This window comes from Quercus suber, unplaced genomic scaffold (assembly GCF_002906115.3).
Source record: "Quercus suber isolate HL8 unplaced genomic scaffold, Cork oak 2.0 scaffold_9, whole genome shotgun sequence".
NCBI lineage: Eukaryota > Viridiplantae > Streptophyta > Magnoliopsida > Fagales > Fagaceae > Quercus > Quercus suber.
Window position 1 is genome coordinate 2,149,163 of NW_027069475.1, and position 10,976 is coordinate 2,160,138.

A 10,976-nucleotide genomic window follows, 5' to 3' on the forward strand; every position below is an offset into this window, starting at 1 on the left:
ATAAGTAGGACTAGATGCATGATAAAATAAGTATACTATTTTTTTTCTTTTTTATTAATTTTGGAGATTTAAGCATTTGATAATATAATTTTTTTAGATCTTGAGCTCAAAAGCTTGACCTGAGCTCGAGTTTTAGTTTGATATTAAGTTTGAACTTGGCTTGACTAATTAATTAAGCCAAGCCAAGTTAAACTCAAGCTTTTTGGCTTTTCCATGAGCTTAATCTCAAATACTATTCTTAGGCTTGTCACGAGCTCAAGCCAAGCTTGTGCTTTTGACTTTTCCTATTTGACAAAGTCCAGCTCGTTTACAACCCTAAAGTTGAGAGAGAGAGAGAGAGAGAGAGAGAGAGAGAGAGAGAGAGAGAGAGAGAGAGAACACTTGTAAATTGTAATTAATGTAAATACTTTGATTTTAAAAAAAAAAAAATACATAACTGGTAATCAAACCCAATAACCAACAATAAGTTATTTAGAGAAACATAAAACATCTACATAAACCCGGAGCTTTCTCTCTAAAATTTGTATTGGCAAAAATGCATTTTTTATTCTTGTTGGTCCTGTTAAAAAAAAAAAAAAAATTACAGCCAATTTAGTTTTTATCATCATCTCACTTACATAAAATGTTTATATGGTAAATAGTCTCCACTATTGGCAAGTATTTTATTAAAATATTAATTTTACGTATCTAAATTATTATTTCTACATAACCTACCTGCCAAAATGAGACCCATATGACCAATTGACCCACTTGTTTGATGGCTTCTTCTTCATTTTTTTTTTTTTTTTTTTGGCGTATATAAATGTTGTATCTAGACTTTTTTCAAATCACCCATGCCCATGGAATTCTTATAATACCGCCAACAAATCATGTTTCATTATGTCCCAAAATTCTGGAAAAAAGTCGGAACGAAAATCATCCGGTCCTAGGGCTTTATCACCGTTTGTAGTGTCCTTTACCACATTTAGAATTATATCCCCCTCGAATGGTTTATCTAACTAACAAGCATCCTCAGGGGTGATAAAAGAAAAATGTAACCCATCTAGAAGAGAGGTCACCTATAAGCATCCTCTTTGAATAAATTTGCATAGAACTAAACAATATGGTCCTTAATAGTATCATGTTAGCAATGAGTACCCTATCAATAAGCATATGACTAATCGTGTAATTCTTACATAGAACTAAACAATATGGTCCTTAATAGTATCATGGTTTGCAATGAGTACCCTATCAATAAGCATATGACTAATCGTATAATTCTTACAATGTGAATTTGCTAATATGCGAAAGACTTTAGTGTTCTTGTCCCCTTCTTGCAACCATAGGGCTCTTAATTTTTGCCTCCAACTAATCTCCTACATAAGAATATATTTTTTCAAGCTCAACCCGCATCTGAACCTGTTTTTGCATCTCCTCATCACTAAGATGCCTAATTTCCCCCATAGAGTCCAATTCATTGTGCTCAATGGTCAATTGATTCTTTTTAAAAATCACATTGCCAAATTCATCCTCATTCCATTTCGTTAATCCTCTTTCAAGGCGTCCAATTTGTTGAATAAGATAAAATTTGGAGTACGTTGGAATCAATCCTTTCAACTCATAATTAATGGTTCTCAAAAAAAAAAAAAAAAAAAAACTCATAATTAATGGGCTTCAATTGTTTATTTTTTGGGTAATATTGGAGTGGGCCTGAGCATCAACTGAAGTGGATGGGCCATTTTTATTCAACTCATCAGATAGCCCAGCCCATTTAATATCTCTAAGCCGTCACCAGCGGCTTTCCCTTCCTCCGACAACGCTATTTTCCCTCCTACGATTGAGAGACATTGCGTAGGTTTTGTCTTAAAAGTCAAAGATAGATAAAAATGGCATTAAGGGTTTCAAGGAAAATTTATACAGAAATTTTGAACAAAAGGGTATTCTCAACTCCTCTTTTAACTGCCAGACATTGCTCTTCTTCTGCACAAACTGCTCCAAACATCCCTCACTCTGCTAAGAAAGTATACTCTCTCTCTCTCTCTTCTGTATCTGTTTGGTTGCTGAGGAGGTAATGGAAACTTAGTTCACTGCTGCAAGATCATTGTTATGTGTTCCCAGCTAAATGCAGCCTTTGTTTTCTGGGAAAGAAAGTTGAAAATTTTAATTTCTTTTATTTGTATTGCTTTGGCATGATTGAACAAAGAGGGAAAAAAAAAAAAGGCCAAATTTTTGTTTTAAATTATATTTATTGTTCTGTCATAATGTCTAATCTATCAATGTCCTGTTCTTTATGAATTAAGAATGCCACTGAATCCATAAACCCAATATTTGTGCTTATGAGGTTGGCTCTTTAGTTATAGATTCATGAGTTGGTGGAAACTTCGTTGATTGCTCATTCAATGTTTCACTTTCCTTAGGAAGAAATTGCATTGTCTTAGGTTGACTCTATTCTCTATAGTCATTTGGAGGAGATTCAATTTCCCAACATTTTCTTTCTGGGTGACAATGTTTTCAGGAAAAAAAAAATGTGGAGTGGTCTTTTGCATTTTGAGGGTTGCTTTTGTGTGTGTGTGTGTATTCAATTTCTCCATACGTGGAAATGTCTTGCTTTAGTAGTGTAGGGACCGAATTTGAGCACTTCTCCTGTTGAGAGAGTGGACTCAAGCCCGGTTGGCCCATTACAATGAATTTGTAGAGAGCGGGTTCAAGAACTCGACCCTAGCAAACGGACAACGCCCAATGTAGAATTCCCCTCCGTTGAAGGCTGGCGCACCAGGGTTATCCTCTTGCCCCCCAGAGGGGGGAGACCACTATCAACAGTAGAAGTGCTCAAATTCGGTCCCTACAAGTAGCATCTGTTTCAGATTTATCCAATACTATCATGTACCTTTTTAGTTCTGACAGTAGCTGCTATCACTTAAGTCTTCACTATAATTGCTCTAGCAGCCTAGCTCCTTCCTCCATATACTTCTTTATCTTAATAATCCCTTGGTCTCCTTGTCTAGTTTATTTTTCTGAAAGAGAGTTTATCATCTTGTTTGAAGCTTTGACAAATTTTGATTAAACCAGTTTCTTTTAAGTCACTGATAAATTCTCTTGCTTATACAAAAGGGTTGGAAATGTGTAATTTTTTCTTTCATAATATCCTTGAAAAGGATTGAAATTTATATGACTGGAACTGCATTGTTATGTATAACACAAGTATTTCTTTAAAATGTAGTTTCTTAGTTACTCCCCTCCCTCCCATTTCTTAATGATTTCGAGCAACCTACTCCACATTGTTAAACAGTTTGCATAAAAATTTGAAGTTTTTATAGGTTGAGCAAGAAATTTGTTTTAAATTTATTTATTTTTTATAACATCCACATATAGTATGTCAAAAGTAAAATAAAATCAATTTTTTCATCTGAAGCATGTGCCTATTTTTAAACAAATGAGATAATTTGAATTGCACGGGTATTGTAAGTCTCTTGTTTTGTTTTGTTTTTTTGTTTTTATTTTTTTATATAATATATATAATTTTCCATTGGATCACTGTTATTTTAGTTTTATAACTGGATGACATTTTTGTCTGATTCTGAAGTGTAGCCTCTGATTATTTGAATTGTAGGGAAGGTTATTGACAGGAGCCACAATTGGCTTAGTTATAGCTGGAGGAGCTTATGTGAGTACTGTGGATGAAGCAACTTTTTGGTACTTCATTCAGATCTCTGGATGATACTTTTGCTTAGTTCACATTTAATCTTTGCTCTGTTTCACATTTTTATTTTTTATTTTTTGGATAATTGTTTCAATAAGTAGGGGAGGGGGGGTTTAACGCTAGTTCTCCTTATAATGGAGACCAGACAATGCCACTGAGCTATAAGGCTCTTGGCTTTAGTAGCATTGATACGTTTAAGCAGGCCAACTCTTGGTTATCATTTGAATTAAAATTAACTGAACACATTTTCTGTCTTTTTAATGTTCTTCAAAAAGAAACCTTATTTGCCTGTGTCTAGGTTTGATATGATCTTTTCTTACTCTTACGTTTACGTACATCTACATTTTGATCTTTCTTTATATTTTGGGAAAGCTTGTTGATACTTCCTGTGTATGAGTTTTTTCCTATTCTAACATAAAATAATTATGACCTATATAAAAGAAAACAGTTAATTTAATGGCTGAATTTTGTAGTTAACTTGAATTTTAAACAATAGTAACTTAATCTGTTCATTTTTGGTGATTAAATTTTAGCAGTGGTTGATTTATCAATTTTTTATTTTATTTTTTTATTTGCAGTGGTTGGCTATTCTCAGCAACGAAACTTCTAAATCCTTTCTTTGCCCTTCTAGACCCGGAGGTTGCTCACAGACTAGCTGTCTCAGCAGCAGCTCGTGGTTGGATTCCAAGGGAGAAGAGGCCTGATCCATCAAATATAGGGCTAGAAGTTTGGGGAAGGAAGTTCTCCAACCCCATAGGTCTTGCTGCTGGCTTTGATAAGAACGCCGAGGCTGTTGATGGGTTGCTGGGTTTAGGCTTTGGCTTTGTAGAGGTTGGCTCTGTAACCCCTGTTCCACAAGAGGGTAATCCAAAGCCTTGTATCTTTAGATTGCCGGAAGGGTAAGAATGTGCATCTTATCTTATTTTCTCAAATTCTAATTGCATATCTTGTTTTGTAGACTTCATTGCTTTTAATTGATACTTGGTTTTGGTGTGTGTGTGTTGGGGGGGGGGGGGGGGGGGGGGAGGGGGGGGGGTGTGGTTCTTATTGAGTCAAATTAATCATGCATTTTTGGAAAGTTGGTGAAGGTGGAATTGTAAAAAATTTGGATTTCTGTAGCTTAAACTTTTAGTTCTTCTCTAATTTATTTGCCCCCACACTGCTTGATTTGGGACCAGTGCTATCATCAATCGGTGTGGCTTCAATGGTGAAGGAATTGTTGCTGTTGCAAAGCGGTTGGGTGCCCAGCATGCTAAGAGGAGGTTGGATGAAACTTCAAGAAATTCATCTTCCTCCACTGATGAAGCAAAACATAGAGGCAAAGCTGGACCTGGCATTCTTGGGGTCAATCTTGGAAAGAATAAGACAAGTGAAGATGCTGCCGCAGATTATGTACAAGGGGTTCATACATTGTCCCAGTATGCTGATTACTTGGTAAAAATGATTTTCTAATTTATTGTGGTTGATCTATTTCTTTGTTCTATGATAGATTTTTAATATTTTACTTGTACAGAATATATAATGGAGTTCGTTATATTTTTGTTTCAACATAGGTGCTTACTGCATTTGATAGAAAAAAAGGGTACTTACTGCATCTTGCTGTGTTCAAGCGGCTGTATGCTTTCACTCTATCTGACAATTACATCTTGATTGATAGGGGTAAAATGTGTATAATAAATTCATTAAAAAATGTGGTTTTGCCTGTTATAGTTTGACATATTTCAAGAAAACAATACACAGCACCATACACTTAAAAGAATACATAGGTGCCTGGGGGGGGGGGGTGTTGCCTTGATGCAGGGTATTTTTGATAAATTCATCATTAAGTTAGTTTGCAGGTTGGCAACATCTTTTCTTATTCTCTAATCTGACAATGCATGTGTATTTTGCTCTGTAGGTGATTAATGTTTCTTCACCAAATACCCCAGGATTGCGTATGCTTCAGGGAAGAAAGCAATTGGAGGACCTTGTGAAGAAGGTATAGCTGTCATGGCATGACTTTCTCTTTCTTTATATGATTAACACAACGTGTGACCAGAAGTTAGATCTTGTAATTTCGTCAAGGTTCAAGCTGCTCGTGATGAAATGCAATGGGGAAAGGAGGGCCCACCCCCTTTGCTTGTGAAAATCGCTCCAGACCTGTCTAAAGAAGACCTTGAAGATATTGCTGCAGTATGTATATGTGCAAGATTTAAAATAGCCCCTCTATTTCCTAATATGATGTTCTCATAGTTCCTTCTTTATTGTTATAGGTTGCCCTTGCTCTTTGCTTGGATGGATTGGTATCTTCTCTCCCCTCCCTGTTACAAAGTTTTGCTTGTTTTCCGAAATGTCTCTCTCTTGCCTGTTACTTCTGCTTGACTAGACTTTGACGGTATCTTTAGAAGTCCCAACTTTGTGAAGCAACATAGGAGTTCCATAGATGATATTGTGAGTTGTAACTACATTGCAATTAGATCAAACCATCCTTCTTAATTTGATCAGCATCAAACTTCTAGTCTGCCATGATTTTGTACAAACTTCATCCATTTGTTGGAAACATCATCCCCTCCCCCCCTTTCCATTTGTCAGAAAAAGGTACCTAAACCCCTCATTCCATAATGGAAATGTTACCTTTAAGGTGTTCTTATTTGTAATAATGTATCTTTTTTAGTAATTTTTTATTTGGCTGGGATTTCAATGCGCTTTATGAGCTGATGATTCTAGGATCCACCATTCCTTCAATTTTTTATGTTAGTATTGCAGGGTGAAAACTACCCTGTAATGCTTCCAATATATATTGTTTCTTTGATATTATTATTGGTTTTTTTTAAAATTTTATTTTATTATTATTTTTTATGTTTTATCATTTTTCTTTTGGTTCAGATAATATCAAATACAACTGTTTCAAGACCAGATCCTGTAAGTGAAAACCCTGTGGCTAGGGAAGTTGGTGGCTTAAGTGGGAAGCCTCTTTTTAATCTCTCTACAAACGTATTGAAGGAAATGTACGTTCTAACAAAGGTATGTTGGCCACTTCAGTAATTCATGTTACTTGTTTTTCATTAATCTGTCCTACCATAATAGGATTACATAGATAAACACAAAGCGTACCCTGTTTGTTTGTGTCTCTGTTTGTCTCTCTCTAATGTTCACCACAAGCACATAAACACTGAAGATTGATAATAGCTACTCGGGTCCTCCTGGACTCCAACAGATAAGCCTAAAGAATCAATTGCAAGTGCACTGTTGAAAAATATCCAAAACTATATTGTATTCCTTGACATGGATATGGATCTATGTGTTTGAAATTTGCTGTTGGACATGTCAGACTGTGTTAAAGAAGGGGATTCATCCATGGTTCTACAAGACACTTTACATATAATCTTCGCCTATTACTTGGATTTTTCAGAAAGTATCTTCCCCCTTCCCTCGGGCCAAAATTCACTTATAAAGAAAAATAGGATTTTTCAGAAAGCGTGAAATATTGATGTTGGTGATTTTATACTATTGAGTTTGCTGTCGCATAATTTTCCATGAAAAGTAGGATGTTTTTTGCCTGTGTTATATGAACATAGAATGAGATGAATATGACATTGAGATACACACCGATATACAAGTTCCTGTGTCCATGTATCTTTGTTCATCATGGTTTCTTGCTGAATTTCTTATGTTAATCTCCTATAGGAGCAGCAGATTCATATTTATAGAATTTTTAGTTTTTTCCATGAAGCATTGGGACTAAGGTTTTGTTGTTGTTGTTGTTGTTGTTTTTTCATAAAGCATTGGACACTTTTTTTGGATACTGTTCCTTCTATATTTGAGTCTGGATTCCTCCCTCCCCACCCCTTCTTTGTGGTTCTTCATGTTTGTGCTGTCATCCATGAGAGCTTGACATTCTGTTTATTTGTCTGTATCAGGGAAAGATCCCTTTAATAGGCTGTGGGGGTGTTAGCAGGTAAAAGCAGAACACCCATTCAACATTTTCATCATGATACTCATCTGTTGTCATCATGTTACTTTTAGAACCTTATAGTATACATTTGATTCAGTGGTGGGGATGCATACCAAAAAATTCGAGCTGGTGCAACTCTTGTTCAGCTTTATACAGCATTTGGTTATGGGGGACCAGCTCTTATTCCTCAGATCAAGGTATTTTTTTGTTATGCCTTTTTGATATTTTGGAGCTTATGGAGAAACTGAAAGAATTAAATAAAATATGTGGATGTACCACGATGGTGCATTTAAGGTGAAAAAAAGATTGTTTCAGGAAGATAGAGTGGGGGTGGGGGGGAGAGAAGATTATTGTAATCTCCCTGCATGGGTTCATGTTTAAATGTGTCTAGCGATAGGGCTTGGGGAAACACCAAAGGGTTACTTTTATGGGCACAAAAAAGGAGGAAATGAAAAATATGTTATGAAAAGTATACCAGATCAGTAAGAAATTCAGTATTGGTGAGAATAGCTGGAAAACTTATTTCCTTAATAGGAGAGGCCCAAAATAATGAAAATATACATTTTGTTTTGCATGTTATACTCACTGTTTCTAGGTAATTTTAGTGAAATGATACTTGAAATGATAATGCAATTATTATTGAAATGATAATAAATTTTACTAAAGATTAGAAATTTAGGCTCTCTTTTGGGATTTTGTTCTGTACTCTTTGGTCTAAAGTTTATGTATTTAATGGAGTTAAAATATAGTTTTTCCATCTGTAGATGGAAACCTGTTGAACAATATGGGTAGGATTTGGATATAAATTTGTGGATCTTTTTCTGGTAGCTCTACTCAACGTAGTTTTGGGGCACTGTTGGAGATTGTTTGAATTGTATAATCTTGTTCTTTTTTCATTTTACCCCAATAGCTTAGTTTGGTTAATTTTGTCAGATCAGAAGTGTTATGTGGTTTTTTTTTTTTTTGATAAATTTCGATAGAATGATAATTTTGAGACTACATTACATATACAAAAGGTTCACCTTAAGAATATATGCAAAATTCAGTTGATCTATGAAATCTAAAAGATAAGAAAACTAGATGCACTCCAAAGCAACCATCAACTTTTTTTGATAAGTAAAAGCAACCATCAACTCATACGAAGTTCTCAAAAATTAAGACTTTACGTTGTGTTGTGGAAACTTCAACAATATTATGATTATTCCTAGGCTAGAGATGCTTTAGTCGGTTCCTTCTTGGGGAGACAGAGTCACTGGAAATAGAGTTGTTGGGATGTAAGCTTTGTGCAAGACTTTAATGATTGAGAGGTAGAGGTGGTAACTTAATCTTTATTCTATTATCCCTCATTGGGAGGGTGGTGACATATTGATATGAAGATTAAAAGGGAACAAAGATTTTGATGTTTGCTCCTTTTATGATGTGTTAAGGGGTTCTTGTGTTATGATTTCCATCGGAAGAGTATTTGGTGTGTCAAGGCCCCAAGGATTGTCTCTTTATTTGTATGGACAACAGCATGGGGAAGATCCTCACTTGCGATAATCTCTTCAGGAGTACACATTAGTAGGGTGACGTTGTATGTGCCACCGTAGTGGGGAGACGGTGGAGCATCTTTTATTACTCTAAAGTATTGCGTTTGAGTTGTGATCTTCGATTTTGTTCAGATTTTGGGTTTCAGTGGGTGCTACTGAAAAAGGTCACTGACCCTTTGTTTGGTTGGTGGAATTGGATAGGCAAGCATTCTTTGGATATTTGGAATTTGGTCCCATTATGTTTGATGTAATATTGTGGGATTGAGGTCACTGACCTTTGTTTGATGGAATGAGGTTCTAACATGAAATTTTTTGTGGGAATTGCTCATTGAAATAGTTATGTTAAAACTTGTACTCAATTGCAGTAAACAAAGATGATTCACTACACTCTTGTTTAGGACTCTTGTTTAGGACCTTTGGGTTCATGGAATATCAAATTTGTACAAATTGATTCTATTTTAGACGTCCTATAGTTCAACAATATGCCCGGATCGTTGGTGTCGGGCTGAATGATAATGATAAGTTTGATGTATTCTCATTTTATGAGTATCTAAAAGGTTACAATGATATGTGCTTTTCTTGGAAGAGTTTTTAGTGTGACAAGGCTCAAAAGAATGTTGCTTTCTATTTTTTGGGTAGCAGCATGGGGAAATTTTTTTTGGCAGGGAACAATCTTATTAAAGGAGGAATTATTTGTGGGTAGTAGAATACTTTTTTTTTTTTTTTTTTTTTTTCCCTCTTCTATTTTAAGTTAACAAGTTTTCACCCAACCTTTGGTCAAGTCAAGGCCTTTGAAAGTCGGGAAAGTTTAAACACCATGATTCATGACATTGATGAGGTGAATTTTCTTATCTTATTGCAGTTAAATAAAATATTTATAATCCCTCTTCATAACCGATTGCTACCTATACAATGGATTAATTAAAAAGATGAATCTTACCTTAAATACTGGCTAAATTAAGAAAACAATGAAAACCCATAAAGAGGAATTGTACGAATAAACAAAAGTTGATGCTAGTGATGTATAGACCATATCGTTCATGTGTCCTTGACTGGTTTAGAAAATTGAAGGTTAGCTGTGAAAATTCCAAGGGACAACTGAAGGTTAAGAAGAGAATAAAGTGGGGAAGATAGTAATAAATTTAATAATAGTGAAATGAATTAACTTGGAATGTTCAAAGCATTGATAAGATGCATTTAATTCCAAGCTAGTGACAATTTATGAAATTAATGTTGGCCAATTGGATTTGATGGGGGAGATGAAGAGCTGAGAGAAGGTGGGAGGAAAGTCCATAGAAAGACTATTGCAAATGATGTGCCACTTGGCAAAACCTCATGCACTCCCGCATGAGGTCTCTGCTTTTATATATATATATATATTGATATTGATGATTGATGATTGATATTGATTGATTGATGAATGATGTGTTTTGAGGATCCACAAAAATATTTTTTCCCCTTTTTCTTATCTAATGTTGTGACTTTTATTTCTTAGGCTGAACTGGCCGAATGCTTAGAAAGGGATGGTTTTAAGTCTATCACTGAAGCAGTTGGTGTAGATTGCAGATAACCATACAAGTCTCAAGGGCAACAACTATGAACGTATTCTGGAGTTGTATTTATGTTATTTACAGAGCATTATTCTGACATTAAATGGTTAGTTATCCTTTTTTATTTTTCCTCTCCTTCAAGGGGGGTGGGGGGTTATTGGCTTGTATGATATGAGAAGTTTTGAAGTGACTTCTTAGGCATCTTTCCGAAGTTATGTTTCTTTATCCAGTAGTCCCACCTCCCTCCCCACACCACACCACACCACCCCACACACCCCCCCCCC

At 35.4% G+C, this 10,976-nt stretch overlaps 1 protein-coding gene across 2 annotated transcripts; it reads left to right on the forward strand.

The window, feature by feature from the left end:
• Positions 1-1,787: 1,787 nt before the first annotated feature.
• Positions 1,788-10,878, forward strand: LOC112001885 (dihydroorotate dehydrogenase (quinone), mitochondrial). 2 transcript variants are annotated; one of them, XM_024034051.2, is made up of 11 exons: positions 1,788-2,000; positions 3,590-3,672; positions 4,258-4,578; positions 4,858-5,113; positions 5,577-5,657; positions 5,744-5,851; positions 5,932-5,961; positions 6,545-6,682; positions 7,579-7,616; positions 7,711-7,810; positions 10,638-10,878. In XM_024034051.2, the coding sequence occupies exons 1-11, from the start codon at positions 1,866-1,868 to the stop codon at positions 10,710-10,712; spliced, it is 1,365 nt and encodes a 454-aa protein (XP_023889819.1). In that variant the 5' UTR covers positions 1,788-1,865; the 3' UTR covers positions 10,713-10,878. The 2 variants fall into 2 exon arrangements, with proteins under 2 accessions (XP_023889819.1, XP_065632973.1); XM_065776901.1 differs by having other exon boundaries at positions 1,886-2,000; positions 4,311-4,578.
• Positions 10,879-10,976: the final 98 nt, after the last annotated feature.

Bases quoted from the DNA above. Each gene is read 5' to 3' on its own strand.
- LOC112001885 (XM_024034051.2), top strand. From the start codon at position 1,866: ATGGCATTAAGGGTTTCAAGGAAAATTTATACAGAAATTTTGAACAAA. The intron at 5,114-5,576 runs GTAAAAATGATT...TTTGCTCTGTAG, and splicing joins CCCAGTATGCTGATTACTTG to GTGATTAATGTTTCTTCACC. The intron at 5,658-5,743 runs GTATAGCTGTCA...AATTTCGTCAAG, and splicing joins TGGAGGACCTTGTGAAGAAG to GTTCAAGCTGCTCGTGATGA.